Source organism: Geotrypetes seraphini, chromosome 12, assembly GCF_902459505.1.
Source record: "Geotrypetes seraphini chromosome 12, aGeoSer1.1, whole genome shotgun sequence".
Taxonomy (NCBI): domain Eukaryota; kingdom Metazoa; phylum Chordata; class Amphibia; order Gymnophiona; family Dermophiidae; genus Geotrypetes; species Geotrypetes seraphini.
In genome coordinates this window covers 27,752,412-27,770,818 of record NC_047095.1, presented here as the reverse complement: position 1 = coordinate 27,770,818, position 18,407 = coordinate 27,752,412, and the positions used below count along the sequence as shown (strand labels likewise).

The 18,407-nt window shown below is 43.6% G+C and overlaps 1 protein-coding gene across 7 annotated transcripts in view; it reads right to left on the bottom strand.

The window, feature by feature from the left end:
• The window catches only part of LOC117346714, a 574,004-nt gene extending 567,309 nt beyond the window's left edge, over positions 1–6,695 (bottom strand). For 2 of the 7 annotated variants that reach the window (XM_033916749.1, XM_033916751.1), the window contains exon 1: positions 6,312–6,543. In XM_033916749.1, coding sequence (XP_033772640.1) covers positions 6,312–6,369 — 58 coding nt within the window. In that variant the 5' untranslated portion in view covers positions 6,370–6,543. The other 5 variants (XM_033916745.1, XM_033916750.1, XM_033916743.1 and 2 more) reach the window with 3 other exon arrangements.
• Positions 6,696–18,407: the final 11,712 nt, after the last annotated feature.

The following is an 18,407-nucleotide window of genomic DNA, read 5'->3' as shown; positions in this document are numbered from 1 at the left end:
ATAATAGTAGTAGTAGTAGGGAAAACGTTCAAATCTACTACTTCCAAAAATCAAATGCGCTGCTCCAAAGCTCTATACCTGCAAGATGCCATTACCAAGTGGTCAGGAGAGAGGCGAGAAAGATTACTAGGGCTGACACCTTGATAAAGCAACCCAACGAAACATGTCATGTCAGTGATACACCCTAGCGGCAGACACAAGCTAAGTATTGCTTTCACTTTACTCACAGTGATGTAATTAGCACTATTCTAAAATACCTTGAAGAATAATCACAAAATAAGTATTACATGATCCAGTGACGAGTTGGCACGTGAAGCCAGGGACAATGAAACTATTTGAGCCCCAGGTGGTGCCTCTGAGGATCTGGGCATTAAGAGGTTGAATCTACGGTGCTGGTGATTCATGTCAAAAAATTGTAGTCACAGATTCCCAAGTACAAAGCATTGCAATAATCCAACCTCTGTAGTACAATGCGTTGGACTACAAGTTGAAAATCATAAGACGAAAGCTTTGGTTTCAATCTATTCAAAAGTCACATTTGAAAAAGGGGTAAACTTAATAACACACAAAACCTGTTCTTTCATTGATACACCTAAAATTTTCATCTTCTTATGTATTGGGAGAACCATCATATCCACTTCAACAACTTATGGCCACAATGGATCCTCAACCCTTCCGATTAGCATCAATTCTGTTGTCGTAAGATTTAAAATAAATTTATTAAACATCAACCAATCATTCACTGCTTATTAGTTATGTGAACTGTCTTTGAGAGGACATCTATTATTGCCATCGTTATGCTTTGACAAAGAAAATGTTCAGTGGATGATGATACAATGTAGAAATGTGCGAAAGGTTATGAGTTTTTCCTTTTGAAATTTTGTACTTTTGCTGGCAGATGAGATTTAATGTGGACAAATACAAAATGATGCACATTGGGAAGAATAATCCAAATCATAGTTACCGGATGCTAGGGTCCATTTGGGGTGTCATCGCGGACAATACACTGAAACCTTTTACCCAATATGCGGCGGCGGCTAAGAAAACAAAGATGCTAGGAATTAATGGTTAACAAGACTAAGAATGTTATAATGCCTCTGTATATCTCAATGATGCGACCTCACTTGAGTATTTCGTTCAGTTCTGGTCTCATCTCAAAGAAGATATAGCGGCAATAGAAAAGGTTCAAAGAAGAGTAACCAAGATGATAAAGGATGTTGGAATTCCTCTCGTATGAGAAAAGACTAAAGAGGTTAGGGCTCTTCAGCTTGAAAAAGAGACGGCTGAGGGAAGATATGATCAAAGTCTACAAAATCCTGAGTGGTGTAGAATGGGTACAAGTAGATCGATATTTTACTGCATCAAGATTTACAAAGACTAGGGGACACTTGATGAAGTTACAGAGTAATACTTTTAAAACCAATAGGAGGAAATATTTTTTCACTCAGAAAATAGTTAAGTTCTGGAACGCGCTGCCAGAGGTTGTGGTAAGAGCAGATAGCGTAGTTGGTTTTAAGAAAGCTTTGGACAATTTCCTGGAGGAAAAGTCCATAGTTTGTTATTGAGAAAGACATAGGGGGGAAGCCACTGCTTTCCCTAGATTGATAACAGGGATTTTGGCCTGGATTGGCCACCATGTGAACGGACTACTAGGTTGATGGACCAGTGGTCTGACCCAGTAAGGCTATTCTTATGCATGTGAGTATTCTATGGACACCAACAAACTGACCAATGTTGAGCAATGAGGATTAAGAATATGACCATTATATGAAGGGGAGGGGGAAAGAGTGGCCAGCCAGAATGTGAGTGCAGAGGACTAGTCAGATGGCTGGTCTGTGAGCACATGAGACTGCAGGAAGCAAGAGATTTAGCTTGTGAGTGCAAGTTCCATGAGGCCAACCAATAACATAGCATTTGTATGCCGCATTACCCTTCGGATCTATGCAGTTTAACAAAATGAAAAACCGCTACAAACACAGCATGAAATGCAAATTCAGTCTTTCAAAAATGTCCTAAATAAATAAGTCTTTAACAATTTCCTAAAGTTTTGATATGATGCAGATGTCAAGAATAACTGACGAAAGTCTGCATCCCAAATAGGTACTTGAAATGACAATAATCGGTTGTGATATCTTTTAGAGTGGCAGCCTTTGGGCGTTGGAAAATCAAAAAGTGTAGCTATTCGAGTGGAACTTCTGTGACGAGAGAAAATGAATTGATCTACTAAATAAGCCGGAGCCATACCAAATATCACTTTATAGCACAGACAACCAAACTTAAACTGTACGCTTGCTTCCATAGGGAGCCAGTGGAGCACATTATAGTAGAGTGTTATATGGTCCAATTTTTTTCAATTTCAAAATCAGATGGATTGCTGTGTTCTATATTAGTGTAAGAAAAAGGATTAAGAGAGAGGCTGGCTGGTATATAATAATAATAATAATAATTTATTTTCTTGTATACCGCCCCACCAGTAGTTCTAGGCCGGGGGTCGGCAACCCGCGGCTCTTTTCCACCTTTGCCGCGGCTCCGGTAGTGTGTCACGCAGGCATGCAGCTTACAAGTCCGGTCGCGGCGGGAAATAGCCATGCTGAGCAGTGAGCTCAGCACGTACACAGATGAAAGCCTTGCTTGCTGATTGGTCCGGCGGCCCCGCCCCGCCGCCAGACCAATCAGCAAGCAAGGCTTTCATCTGTGTACGTGCTGAGCTCACTGCTCAGCATGGCTATTTCCCGCCGCGACGCCGGACTTGTAAGCTGCATGCCTGCATCGCCAGAATTTAGGTAGGCTGTTTTCATCCCCGTGGGAGTCCCGTGGGCCAGGGGGCGTCCCCGTGGGAGTCCCGTGGGTCAGGGGGGCATCCCCGTGGGAGTCCCGTGGGCCAGGGGGAACAGGGAGACAGAAAGAAAAAATTTGGGGAGAGAATGAGGTCTGGAGGAGAGGAAACATACAGGAGGCTGAAAGAAAGGAAGATATAGTGAGATGGACACAAAGAAGGGTGATGCTGGAAAATAGGTGGAATGGTAATTCTGACAAACACAGAAGGGAAATGCTGGATCAAGGAGAGATGGGGCTCAGGCTGGATGGAATGAGGAGAAATGCCTTGTTGGCCCGGAACTTCCTCTCCTACGTCAGAATTGACATCAGGGAGTGGAATGCTGGTCAGCGCGACGCTTCTGCAGGGAAAGCTTGGGACGGCGGTGGCTTGGGGGCTATTCCCCGATGGCGGTGGCAGCAAACCGAGTGGCTTGGGGGAGGGCACGGAGAAAGAAAGAAAGGGGGCTGACAGGGAGACAGAAAGAAAAAGTTGGGGGAGAGAATGAGGTCTGGAGGAAGAAAGATTGGATGCACAGTCAGAAGAAGAAAGTGCAACCAGAGACTCATGAAATCACCAAACAGCAAAGGTAGGAAAAATGATTTTATTTTCAATTTAGTGACAACAAGTACGAGGGGGCATTTGGAGAAACTGAAGGGAGATAGGTTCAAAACAAATGCAAGGAAGTTTTTTTTCACCCAAAGGGTCGTGGACACTTGGAATGCGCTACCGGAGGAAGTGATCAGGCAGAGTACGGTACAGGGATTCAAACAGGGATTGGACGGATTCCTGAGGGATAAAGGGATAGTGGGATACTGAGGGAGGAGCTGGAATGTAACACAAGTATAGAAAGCTAACCAGGTAATAAGTATAGAAACCCAACAGGTCGTGCATGTGCAAGACCGGAGGGTTAGGACTACGATGGGAAGATAGGACTTCAATGAGAAACCAAGGTGGCAAGGGAGCCCCTTCTGGTGATTCAGACAGGTCGGGACCTGTTAGGGCCGCCGCGGGAACGGACTGCCGGGCAGGATGGACCTATGGTCTGACCCGGTGGAGGCACTGCTTATGTTCTTATGTTCTTATGATCCTGTATATAGCATTAAGATAAGAAACAATATATGCAGTGTTAGATTTGTTTTATAATGGTTTTGAGGCTCCAAGTTTTTTTTTTTCTTTTCGAAAACGGGTCCAAGTGGCTCTTTATGTCTTAAAGGTTGCAGACCCCTGTTCTAGGCGGTTCACAACAAGGGAACTGTGAGACATTTCAGTAAAAAATACAGTTAAAAAAAAATGAGCTCACAGATACAGAGGGGCCTGTCAGAATGCGAGTGTAGGGAATAAGGAAGATTGCTAGAACCAAAATCTATATATGGTGCCAGAAAAAAAGAGCACTAAGCACCATTTATTTATTTTAAAATTTCTCACCCGTCTAACACCTAGGCAGGTTAAAGTAATACATATACAAATTATTCATAGGACAGAGAACAATAACAATTGTTCACATTTACAAATAAAAATATATCTTCTTATATAGAGAACTTGTCAACAAAAACAACAATTCAACCCTCCCACCTTGATAAATTATGAGCGGCAGCAGGTTCAGGACAAATGCCGGGAAGTTCTGTTTCACACAACGAGTGGTGGGTGCTTGGAATGCTCTCCCAGAGGAGGTTGTGGCAGAGACTACTGTTCTGGGTTTCAAGCGCAAGTTGGATTCATACCTTCTTGCAAATCACATCGGGGGATACGGGAAATCCAGGTCTCCAATAAGGAGCACCTAACTGGGCCTCCGCGTGTGCGGATCGCCGGACTAGATGGACCTAGGTCTGATCCGGCGAAGGCGTTTCTTATGTTCTTATGTTCAGCAACAAAACTCCTTCACAAATAAATTAGTCTTGAACAGTCGTCTAAATTGTTCCACACTCCTACTAAATGTACATGTTCTGGAGTACATTTCATAACCTGGCTTCTCCTATCGAGAAAGACACCTGACTTGATGAAACATTCTAGAACTGGCACTACAGTCGGGCATTGTTTACAGAAAAGCACCTACCACATACCGTGCTTAATTTAGGCATAGGGATTTATACCAGTTATGCGTAAATATTTGGAACACCCATTGCCGAGCACCCTTTTTGGATTAGCGCCCAAAAATTTGCACACACATCTTTACAGAATAGCAAGGTGCACATGTTAATTTTAATTCTTGCCAATTAGTACCAATAATTAATTATTAGCACCCCGTTATCAGTATTAATTGGTTCATTACTCAGTTAACTTGTGCACAAAAAATTGGGCATGTGCCCAAGCCAAGTACTGGAGAAATTGTGTGCAGACTTGACACATTCACTACAAATATGCCATATCAAACCAGTACCCTGCATTTCCTTGGCTATACTGGGCCCTATACATGTCTAAAATATGGATTAGGTTCCATTTATTTCTCTCTCTCCTAGTAGAAATATGTAAACTGAAACTGAAAGTAAAACTAATGTGAGTGGTCCTCTATTTGTAATGGTGTATGCTTAACGCGACCATTTATTTTCTTCCTCAAAACGGGACAGGACCTTGGACCCTCCCCCCGGTACCTTTTATTAATCCCAGCGGCTGCCTCCTATCCTGATGTCTTCTGACAGCAACAGAGCGGCGCACAAGGCAGGCGCACAGCTCTGCCACTCCCGGAAGACATCGGAACAGGAGGCAGCTGCCGGGATTTTTAAAAAATTCCGGGGGGGGAACTGTATTCGCTACGGTACTTGTTTCTTCAGCGGGGCCCTAAAAAAGGGATATTTTGGCATCCCGAGCTATGCTTGCGGACAACGGGACCTATGGCTACATAAAAATGGGATGGTCCCATTCAAAACGGGATATATGGTCATGTTATGTATATGCTTAAAAGCCTGAGGTTTATATGAAGATCACTGAGACAATTGTGCAGTTAGCCATTTTCCACATAAGAAAGAAGTATATGAGTTTATATTATTTACCTCACAAAAATAAATTACGAGTATATCTAACCACTATTAAAGAAAATCTTATTTTATTTGTGAAATATAGAGCCAATGCATTTTTCCTGAGGAAAAATATTACAAAATTCATTTCCTGTGACTTTCCTTTTTCTTGCCCATATGGGGCACGTCATTTGGTCTTTTTTTTATCAATCACATTAACCAACATAGTAACTATTGTTTGACTTTCAATAACCACTTCCTGCTACTTTCAAGATGACTAAAGGTCCTTGAAGCAATATCAGTGTGTCTTAAATTTATGTAGAGTTCAGCAAATATCAGTTTGCTGCATGTATATGAGGGAAATAGTCTAATCCAAATTTCCCAGCCAATATCTTTCTCTGTAATAAAAGGGAAATTCCAGAATGTCATTAGTCTGCTAAATGTAATGCAATAAATTTAAATGACCAAAGCGTGTTTATAGTTATTTCTTTCAGTACTTTTGCTTACATTATGCAGCTGGAATGTGAAGAACAGATAGTTACCTTCAATAACTGGGGTAGATTCAGTACAAATTTCTAAAGATGTATTGCTATGGTCCATTCTATAGTGTTTTCTCTTCGGAGAAATGCCTCTTTGTGCTGAGGCTTTTCCCCTACAGCTATTCTAAGTCAGTGGTACTCCTTGCTGTGTCTTCTCTTACACTTTGCTCCTGTACTTTGTGCAAAAGTTCAAAGCTGACAGATGAAAGATTCTGCGTGCAACCCAGCTCTAGCAAGCAACAGTCAAAAATACCTTTCTTCGAGTCCAGGCTTGAAAACCAAAAGTCAGCAGTATCAACCTGCTGTTGTTTAAATCTTGACAACAGCTGATGTGTTTTCAGTTGTGCACGAAGTTTCAGCAGCTGCCCAGGAAAGCTACAACTGGGCAGGATTGCAGACTGGAAGGCAGCAACCGCGGATGTAAACCGGAACTGAACAACGTCTTTGGTATCTCTCCCCAAAGCTAGTTGTCCGAGGAAATGCCTGACGCGTAGGACGTGTACTGAATAATGAGGCAGTTTAATAGAGTACATTTGATCGGTTATTTAAAAAGAAAATGTGGGGAAATCGTTAGTGGGGATTGCTCAACTTTCTTTTTCTTAATTGAAAACATACGGAAGTCATAACATGCCTAAATAAGAGGAAATAGAAGGCACATGACTTCTAGGGGTCTGATGTAAACTGAAGTGCCTGCCAAAGAATGCAGAAATTTCTCTTTTTGTTCCTCCTCCACCTCCTCTTTTCAATATATTAAAAGACTGCATATGTGAATAGAACTTTCATTTTACTAAATCTTTTAATTACTTTAGGCATTTTCAGAAACAATTTGCCTATAACTGGCTAATTCAAGGGTGTCAAATGTCAGTCCTCAATCCAGTCGAGTTTTCAAGATTTCCTCAATGAATATGCATATAACCTCAAAAAAAGATCTCATGCATATTCATTGCATATAATATAACTAGACATGTTTTTTTTAATTTAAATATACTGTATTTTTATTAATAACATAAATCTTAACACTATATTATGCATTAAACATAAATGAATCCATATTGCACTTCCAATTACTAAAATCCGTATTATCCCACAATACAGTGGAAGAAAACCTGGAGCTTGTACTCAGTCCATTCACAAGCCTTTTCTGATGAAAATAAAGCTGTTTCACATCATAGTCTGTGTGTATTATTTCATTTCTCTAGTATTCTCAAATGTTCCAACAAGCATATATTGATTCTTAGACAAAGCTGTTATAATGCCTTCTCACTCCAGTTCAGACTGTGTCAAGCCAGCCCTACGTAGCACTACGTTTCGCTATTACAACATCATCAAGAGCTGAAACTGTGGCAGGTTTTCAACTTCTACAACATAACAGTTTCAGCTCCTGAAGACGCTGTAATAGCGAAACGTGGTGCTATGTCGGGCTGGTTGGAGGTACTGGGCATCCCTCTTGCTGGGGATCATTGTGGAGGAGTTTGGGGGTGTCTGGCAGGAGGGTCTGGGGCGGGCATCCCTCCCATAGGAGAACGTTGCAGGAGGGTTCGGGGTGTCCAATAGGAGGGACTGGGTATCCCTCCTGCTGGGGAACATTGTGGGGGATCACGGCAGGTTTGGGCAGGAGGGACTGGGTATCCCTCCTGCTGTGATCGTTGCGGGGGGGGGGGGAGATTTCCACGATTCTCTAACCGGCGCTTATGACAGATGCCAGCTAGAGAATCATGGTTTTAGGCAAAGGACTGGTCCCTCCCATGCCTAAAAGGTCTTGTTTTGGGTGTTTGGGACTTGGTCAAATATTTTTTCGGGAATAGAACTTACAAATAGATGTAGTGGCGGTCTGGGTGATGAAACGCCTGAACGGCTTTAGTACTGCTTCCAGCACTGCTATTTTGCATTCAGCTCTCATTTACTACAATTGGTTTTCTAGATTTTGTCCACATTTCTCAAAGACTGCATTATTACATCTGTATCCCTGAAGAAGGCGTGTTTAGCCCCATGTTGAGTCCTTTGATGATTAATGTGGACAGAGATTGTATTGTGATTTTAGTTTTTATTGTTGTTAAGACTCTTTGAATAAACTACAACTTTAGGTCTGTGACCATTGAGTTTCCACAGTTTTGTTTGTTCGGATAAACACCTGAACGTACAGGTAGGTCATTCTCAAAACAAAAAATACATTTGGGATGTTTTTTTTTTTAGAGAATGGACATTTCTCTGCTGCCTACTTTGGGTGCCTAGGGCCTTAGGCCAAAATGGGACTTAAACTTTTTTTATTATTATTATTATGCCCCTCCACATGTATGCTGTATTCAATAAACAAGCTCAATTCTTTCTCGGGTTGATGTGTATGGTTCCCTCCCCACTTTTTCTCCATTGCATTTACCACAGCAGCATCGTTACCACAGCTTTCTAAAAGGGAACCAAAGTTATCTCTGAGTGTCCACTCTCTTACAACTCTACCTATGCAACGGAAATGTGTTCCATCCTTAACGAAGAGTTCTTTTGTACCTTTTTGTACTACAACCTACAAGCCAAGTGCGTGAGTTAGGAAAGAGGACATTATTTATATATGCTCTTTGTTGGCTAATTTTTTTTAACGGTTCTTTTTAGTTTGTCTTCTATTGGCTCCTAGAGGACATTAAATAATATATGTTCTGCAGTAGCTATGTGGAATTCTCTTGAGTGACATTCTATTCATGACAAGAATTCTTCCTTTTTATCTCCCTACGATCATTCATGATACTGGGATATTCTTCTCTCTGATGATTTGGTAGAGAGGAAAAAAAAGATAAAGGGTAAAATAAATTGACATCTCTTAAAAGAAAAAAAAAAAAATTCAATGAGGCTGCGGCATTGTGTGCAGCAATTCTGGGAAGCTTCACTTTCCTGTCTGAAAATTTAGTGAGCCATGCTACAAACATGATTTATAGTTTCAGATTTGTTTCATTTTTCTGAGGCCACTCAGGTTGCAATATGGGTAGTGTCATTAGATATTTGGAGCTTTTAAAGGAGACAATATATGGAGTGCTCTGAACAGTTTGTCATGTAATGAGATTCCTGATGGATGCCATCTTGCCAACTTACTGAGTGGTACAGGGTAAGGCCTTTAGAGTCCTCCAAAGTCTGTCTGGAGATGTGCAGAGGAAACCTTGTAAGGGAACTTGTTATGCAATTTCCCTCTCTACTCCATTTGGCTATCTTGAAACATTATTATTATTTCCCCAAAAGGATTAGGAAGTATAAAAAAGCCTTGTCATCTCTCTCTCACTCTCTCTATTTGGAAAAGTTGGTAGAGCACTGAGAAAATTGTTCACCCATCTGGTGTAGTAGGTGATTGAGCATCCCTCTCCCACCTCGCTAGGATTACCAGATATTCCAGTGTAGAAACCCGGACAAATGTCCCCGCCCTGTTCCTCCCCCAGCCCCACCTTTTTCCACCTCTAGCCCTGCCCTGTTCTGCCTCCAGCCCTGCCCCATTATGTCCCCGCTCCCACAAAGTCTCGTATTTCTTCTCCAACCTCCGGGCCGTGTCTGGAGGGCGTGTGATGTCACCTGCACATGCTCAGAGGCCCTCCATATGTGGCTGGAGTTCAGGCTTTCCAAAACCCAGACAAATTACCAGGTTTTGGAAAGTCCATTCAGGCACCCAGACAGTCCTCTCAGCAACTGAGATGACATCAGCTTCCTATTGCCAACAGATGTGCGTCTCAACACTCAATCTTGTCTGTATCTTGTCTTTCTTGGTCGACCTGAACGCTGTCTGTCCTATGTTCCTCCTGTCTCCTTCTTCTGAAACACCCTGATCACTGTACTGTGTACAATCTGCCTGCTGGAAAACCCCTCTTCACCAAGAACCACTATTTGAACCCGGTTTTCCTCCGACAAGCAGGGAAGGATTAATTCTTTGGTGGTTCCTAGGCAGGCAAGTACACTGGGCTCCCTGAACTCGCCTCTCCATGGGCCTGCCCCTGCCTTGTCATTGCTCTGGCTCCTCCCCACCTCTGCCCCCTCCTGTGAAAGTGTACCTCTGTGATCAGTTCCAGAAGGCCAAGTAACACCTTCTCCTGCCTTCTTCATTATTCAATGCTGCCAAACTCACAGTCTTCAAAAGGTCACAGGCAATGGTTCCTACACGATGCACACAGCTAACCCAGAAGCATTTCCTCTGATGCAAAATCCCAGCATCAGAAGAAAGGCTTCTGGGTCAGTTGCGGGCAGCATGTAGAAATCGCTGCCCATGGCCTTTTGAAGACTGTGAGTTCAGCTGCACTGAATAATGAACAAGGTAGGAGGAGGCAGAACTTGAACTTCTGGAGTCGGCCCGGAGGCAGGTGCATCGACGTCATTGGAGCAGGCAGCATTCCAAGCTCCCCTGAACTCTTTGGGCCCGAGTCATGTGCTCTGCTGACAAGAACTGAAATTTGGACTTCATTGCTATTGATGTCGCTGGTCAATCAATTTGAATGATACTAGTTGCAGGAATACCAGAAATGTATACTTCCCGCCATGTAGTGAAGCTTAATCCTGATTGGCTGCAAAAATATCACTTCTGATTTGCTGTAAATGCTACACTGCTGATTGGTGAGTCTTGATTCAATTTTCACACAAACTCTTATGCCTGTTATCAAAATCATTCTGATCAATCTGATGTAACTGAATAGTCACAGTTATCAAGGAATTACCAGAAATTTCATGAAATTACATGGAATTATACTTTTCAGACAAAATTATGTTCAGTTAGTAGCTTAAATTATGTTAACTGAGTCTCAAATGACTAAATACTCAAATTTCACCATGTGACGCAGGACTTTTGCATCATCCTGGTGCCTAAATTTTAGTGACCTTTTGAGAATTTACCCTTAGTGATTTCGGCTGATGTGTGCTTATTTTTTGGCTCCTCCCCAGTCCTGTCCTAAATACATTCAGACCACACCAACTCACCATACAGATGTATATATCCCAGCATTTAAAATTGGAAATTAGACATGTTTGCAATATTTGCATCTAAATGCCAAATACTACACATCTAAACCGCGCATAGGGCTTCTATCATGTCACATTTCCTTCTCCCAAAGGATGCAAATTCAAAAGATTCCTCAACAGGACACTCTCCTTTCAAGCAGGGATCTGGAACAACACCTTAAGTGACCTAATCCTGAACGCACCCATCTACCATTCATTCAGAAAATCACTAAAAACCCACTTATTTGGGAAATTTATCTGATCCTTCAATTCTGCTTTTCCCTTACCTCTTCTTACTCGCCCCCTGTTCCCCCTCTACCACTGTCTTCCCACTCCTTCCCAATTCTTTCTGATTTGATGTAACCTCGCTGTCTTTACAGCATCTCTTGTTGCATACACCATCTTGACGGGATATAATAAGCACCATAATCTTTTTTTAATGTTTTGTATAAATCTATTTTTTGAGGTTCACCTTTCAGCAAATATTTAAAACCAACTAATTCACCATGTTCCTTGTTTCTGGAACAAGTTTGTTTCTGTTCTTGAAAAACCCTCTGCCTTTTCACATTACTGTGATCCAGTGCTGGAACTGTAGGCCTGCAGCTGGAAACCGGAAACAGCAGAACTAATGGACCAGTTTCACGCATTATTACATGATGACATTAGTGATTTCTGTCCTACCACCCATGTTTCAAAGACATAAGGAAGAAAAAGAAAAAAAAAAAAAAAGCAATGTTTGGAAAGACTTCTAAATTATTTGAATATTTTTCCCAACAAGTTATAGCAACATAAACATGCTGTACAAGCAGCATGAGATGGGGGATAGTGAATGGCAAAACTGAAGGGTTCTGATGATATCACTACATAACTTAGGAGCCATTTTACTAAACTGCGGTAAAAGTTGGCCTTAACATGTCCTTACGCAGGTCATTCTCAAGCACTAAGGCCATTTTGACTGCAGAGATAAAATGGATGATCTGTCAGTATTAATGGCTACTTGCCACTTTCCCATTAGAGCTTGGCAATGAGTATGTAGGCAACAAGGGCACATGTGCTAATCATGTGTTAATCAGTTAGAGCACTAGCAATCTGGCACTCCTAGCCAGATTAGTCCTGCTGAACATAGGAGGAACTCCTAGCCAAATAAGCAGTGGCATAGTAAGGGAGGAGGGGTGGGGGCAGTCTGCCCTGGGCAATGTCTTGGTGAGGGTGCCGGCAACTCTCCTCCTCTCCACCCCCTGCTCCTTCCCACTCCTCCCTCTTCCGCGCGTACACCTTCACTTCACCCACCATACCTCTATCTCTTCGCTGGCGTGAGCAGCAACTCCAACCTGCTTCTCATGCTAGCATCGGCTCTCCTTCTGACATCACTTCCAGGTCCCGCACCCAGGAAGTGATGTCAGAGGGAGAACTGACGCCGACAAGGGCAGCAAGTTGGTGATGCTGCTCGCGGCAGGGAAATTAAAACAGGTACGGAGTAGGAAAGGGGTGCGCATGCGCAGCAGGGATGGGGGGCAGAGAAAAAGGCAGGGGAGGGGTGCCACCGCCCTGTGGGTGTCTCACCCTCGCTACGCCACTGCTGACAAATCCTGCTGGACAAATGAGGCACTCCTACCCAGATGGATCCTGCTGAAGATTGCCACTGTCGTTTTTGTTATGGAATCTAGCGTGGTCTTATAGGTTGCTTCATTTTCAACATTGCCCTGAATGGCCATTTTTATTCAGTGGGACCAATAGACATGGGAGGCAGTTTGGCCAGCTGCTGTGGTCGGCACTGAGCCTAGATATTCAATGCCGGACCACTGAATATCCTGGGGTTTTTTGGCTGCTAAAAAGTTAGTCAGCTATGTGATATTCAGCGTTAGCAAAAGACAGACCACTTACAAGTTTCAAGTTTATTTATAGTTTAGTATACCGACCATCACGGGCAGATTTACAATATTAAAAATGTAAAAACTTTAAAAAAATAAAATTAAAATAAAATAGGGAAGGTTGGAGAAAGACAAGGACAAAATTTCGACAGGTTGGATACAAGAGGAGCAGTGGGGGAAGGGGGAGAGATTTTAATTACATTAAAAATAAAAGGAAGGGAAGAGGGGGAGGATAAAACAGGAGGAGGGGTCGCTTCTTAAAAAAGCAGTTCTCTGTTTGTTTGTTTTATTTTCCCTTGAACAGGATTCTTAACTGCAGTTTTGGTATGCATCTTTGAATAGAAATGTTTTGAGGTTAGTTTTAAATTTGTTTAGGGAATTTTCACGGCGAAGATGAGGTGGCATTGCATTCCTGAGGGAAGGGGCAATTACGGAAAAGATGGTGTTTCTAGTATAATATAGGTCTTTGATTGAGGGAACTGTATATAAGCAGCCTATCTTAGGCATTAAACTTAGGCGAACAGTGTCTAAATATTCACAGCAAGCTTGGTAAGTCATAAGATGTAGCTGACTAGCTGCTAAATTAGGGTTGTCAGATGTCTGGATTTCTCGGACATGTCCTCCTTTTTGAGGACATGTCCGGGGGTCTGGATGGCTTTTCAAAACCCGGCCCTTTGTCCGGGTTTTGCAAAGCTTCCAGCTAGCAGCATCATCGGGATGGCATCTGCGGATGCACAGATGCAATGCAGTGATGTCATGTGCGTGTGTGCATGCATGTGACATCATCATATCGCACCAGCACATGGGCAGATGTCCTCCTGACAAGTGAACAGGTTGAGTGGGTGGGACTGGTGCGGGGTTGGGGGCAGAACGGGATATGGCTTGGCCGGGCAAGATGGAACTGGGAGGGGCCATTGCTCCGGATTTTCATTCCAGAAAATCTGGTAACCCTATGCTAACTGGGATGTTTAGCACGAGATAGCCAGCTATCTCCTTCTGAATATTAGCGGTTATCCAGCAGAATACTATTTAACCAGCCAGGAGCCTTTCCTGGCTGGTTAAATAGCGATGACTATTGGGCGGACTTATTGCATTTCATGCTTTTGATGTAACTGGCTCTTCCAATTCTTGTCAGCAATGATTCAAATCAACAGATAAAACACCTGAAGTCCCCAAGGTGCTTTTAGATTTCACTCACCAGTAGATTGTTCTCAATATGTGAAATCAGATGATAAATATCTTTACCAATAACAGAACTTATCTTGCCTACTAGCAGGACATAAATACAAAGAAAACAGAAATAAAACAAAACAAAGGAAAGGAAAATAAGATGATACCTTTTTTATTAAAATAAATAAATTTTTGACAAGCTTTCAAAGGCAGATCGTTTTTCTTTAGGTTAGAGAGGAGCAAAAGTTCATTTCCGGGCTCATTTTCAAAATGTTCAAAAAGCGCTACAAAGTTCCAGGTGGATGTTTGGTTGCTCAAACATCCAAATTGCTATTTTTGAAGTCCATTTTTAAGATAGGCTGTCTAAATTTCAAGGGTGGGTGGGTTGGGGGCATGTTTTAGGTGGGACTAGGGTGGGCTTATGGTTTGGACGTTTTTCTGCGATAATGTAACATAGTAGAAAACGTTCAGAAAATGAACACTGCAGCCTTATGTTATTAGCTTGGTATCTATCCTCTTCATGCTTAACAAATATTTCTGTTCTGTGTTCACAGCTGAAGCGCCGGGAGCAGGACCGCAGAAGACAAACACAAATAACGATAGAGGTGTGGTAGACCCTGATCGATTTTCGGAGGATTGTGTTTGTGAAGGTAGACAAAGCAATGGGGCCGGATGGCATACATGCAAGGGTACTGAAGGGACTTAGACAAGTTCTGGTGGCTCTGCTGGCTGACCTTTTCAATGCTTCTCTAGAATCAGGTGTTGAACCTGAGGACTGGAGAAGGGCGGATCTGGTCCCTCTCCATAAAAGTGGAAGTAAGGAAGAAGTAGGGAGCAACAGGCCGGTAAGTCTGACTTCTGTGGTAAGTAAATTAATGGAAACACTTTTTTTTTTTTTTTAACTTTATTTAGTTTTTAATGCCAACAAAAAGTGCAATACAATTTATATACAAATAATGATAATCAATCAAGCACTTATAATCAATCAGTATCTATACAAAAGATAAAAAATTCCCTCCCCCATCCATCATTACCATCAGGACTAATACCAAAACAAAAGATTTATCCCCCCTTCCGTTCCTACCCCCCTGGATGTATTAAACCGGAGGACTGGAGAAGGGTGGATGTGGTCCCTCTCCACAAAAGTGGAAGTAAGGAAGAAGTAGGGAGTAGAGAAGGACACGGTGAGCGATCCTCGTGGGAAGCCGCGGTGTGCTGCGGTTTGGCCGCGGGCTATGGAGACTCCATAGCCAAATAGTCGCAGACACAGGAACATACGTTTTCACCGCCCGCATGAACGGTGAAAAGATTTGTCTTCGCAGGCAAATGTACCCCCTTCTATGTGACCGCGATTTACCGTGTCTTCACCGTGTCTGATTCTTCCGGTGGCCATGCTGTCTCGGCCATGCTGTCTCCTCAAACTCTCCACCGCCGACTTGCACGTTGCCGCATTGACTCCGCCCCTTCAATATACTGGCTCCTGATTAGTCAGTTCTTACTGTTCAAGCAAGGGACCAATCGCTACTGCCACACATGATATTTAATGGGTTGTAGTGGCGCAGCAGAAGTGATTGGGATTGGGGAGCTGAGAGGACTGGAGTCGCTGGAGTCGCTGCCTGGACTGGAGTCACTGCGGACTTGGAGGAGCTAAAAACTTCGTCTGCTCGGTGCTACAACTAGTTGTAAGAGATAAGGTGCACACTTTCCTACTGCTTGCCTGCCCAGGGTTCCCGGGGGGGGGGGGGTCATTCTTTGCTCCGGTGACCGGTCGGAGTCTGGTTGAGCTGCTCTTGCAGCACGGAGCTGGGTTTTTTTGTTGTTTTTTTAAAATCTATTTGTGTATCCATTCCCATGGGTTACTGAATACTGAACATGTGCTGCAAGACTGGAGGAATCCAGCACGTGTTCAGTAACCCATGTGAATGGATACACACACTGCTTTCCAGTTTCTCTGATCCTAGGAGAAATTGTTGCATCCTTCCCTGCTCCCTGGAAAGTACAGGTTGTGTTTTGTTTTTGTATAGTTAAGTAAGTTGTAAAGTTGCAAAGAATGTCTCATTTATACGTTAATAAAGATAAGTATATAAAATCATACCTGTTTGAGGCTTTTATGGATGTTGTGGGGACAGTGATGGGGCGGTAAATGGGATGGCGGTGGCGGTGGCGGTGGCGGTGACGGGGCGGTGAAAGGGATGGCGGTGACGGTGATGGGGCGGTGAAGGGAACGGCGGTCATGGGGCGGTGCAGAGGATGGTGTGCCGGGGACGGGGCAGTGACAGGGACAGATTTTTCCCTGTGTCATTCTTTAGTAGGGAGCAACAAGCCGGTAAGTCTGCCTTCTGTGGTAAGTAAATTAATGGAAACACTTTTAAAACAAAGAATAGTGAAATTTCTGGAATCCAGTGGAGTACAGGACCTGAGGAAACATGGATTCCCCGGAGGCAGGTCTTCAAATCTGATCAATTTATTTGACTGGGTGACCAGAGAATTGCATAGAGGGAGTGCGCTAGATGTAGTGTATTTTGATTTTAGCATAGCCTTTGACAGTGTTCCACACAGTCGTCTAATAAATAAACTGAGTGCCCTTGGGATGGGCCCCAAAGTGACAGACTAGGTCAGGAACTGGTTGAGTGGAAGGTAACATAGAGTAATGGTCAATGTTGATTTCTCTGAAGAAAAGGATGTTACCAATGGCGTACCAATGGGGGGGGGCAGGGAGGGGCAGTCTGCCCCGGGTGCACGCTCCAAGGGGGTGCACAGCTAGCCATATCCAGAACCTCCCGCGCTGCTCCAAATGGCACCTCAGCGCGGCTGCCGTACTTAGAGCAGAGTCGGCAGCAGCGCTGAAGTGAACGAAGGTCCCGCAATGACTGCGCCGTCTTCCGCCTCTGTTCCGGAAAAGGTAAGTGACATCGTGGGGGGGGGGGGGAGAGTGGACCAGCAGCCACAGTCATCGCGGGATCTTGCCGCAACTAACTGCATCTGCCGGCCAAGCCCCCTCCGACGTCACTTACCTCTTCCATCCAGAGCAGAAGCAGCGGGACCTTTCGGGTGGAGAAAGAAAGGAGCATAGTAGGGTGGTGGAAGGAGGTCAGGGTGGTATGGAATCATACTTAAGGGTGACAAAGTGGGGTCAGGGTGGTATGGAATCATGGTGAAGGGTGACAAAGGGGGGTCAGGGTGGTATGGAAGGGTGTGGAGGGTGACAAAGGGGTGCTCAGGGTGATATGGAATCATGGTGAAGGGTGACAAAGGCGGGGTCATGGTGAATCATGGAAGCGTGGTGGAGGGAGAGAAAGGGGCAGATGCTGATGGAATTGCAGGGAAAGAGACATAAGGGGGAAGGATACTGCATGGAATTGGGTTGGAGGGAGAGAAAGGGGGCAGATGCTGATGGAAGTGGGGGGAAGGGAGAGGAGAGAGTGAAATGTCAGACCATGTGGGTGTGGGAGAGGGAAGGGAAGAAGAGGAGAGATGCCAGACCATTGGAGGAGGGAAGGGAGGAAGATGGATGCCAGACTAATGGGGTGAAGGGAGAAATGGAAGGGGGATGCATAAATTTTCTAGAACGGAAATAGAAAGAGAGAAGATGCCATATAGAAGTAGCAGAGAGAGGGTAGACAGTGGATGAAAGGAAGAGAGTGACAAAAAGATGAGGAAAGCAGAAAGACAAGGTAGAAAAAATTCTATTTATTTATTTATTTTTTTTGCTTTAGGTGAGATGCATCGCTGTTTCTGTGATTTTGCATTGTATGCAGAGTCCAGCTTCTTGGTGCTTCCATTTAACCTTTTTCTACGTATTTTTATTCTATCTCCCCATTTACAAAACTTTAGAGCATTTTTTAGCGTTGGCATCTGAGTTGTTACCACCGTGGCTAAAAACCACACTACAGTTTTGTAAAAGGGGGAGGGGTTAGTTTGTGATTCCATACTAGGCGAAGGTGTTTTCTGTGTTCTGTGTGTTCGAAAAGACATGGTTTTCTGTTAGGATTGACTTTGGAGGACTGATCCTTACTAGTCTGGCTTGTTTAGTTTTACAATGGGTTTATTGATGTACTGCTCACTGCAGTATGTAAGATGCTGCCTTTTCCTAGGTACTCAT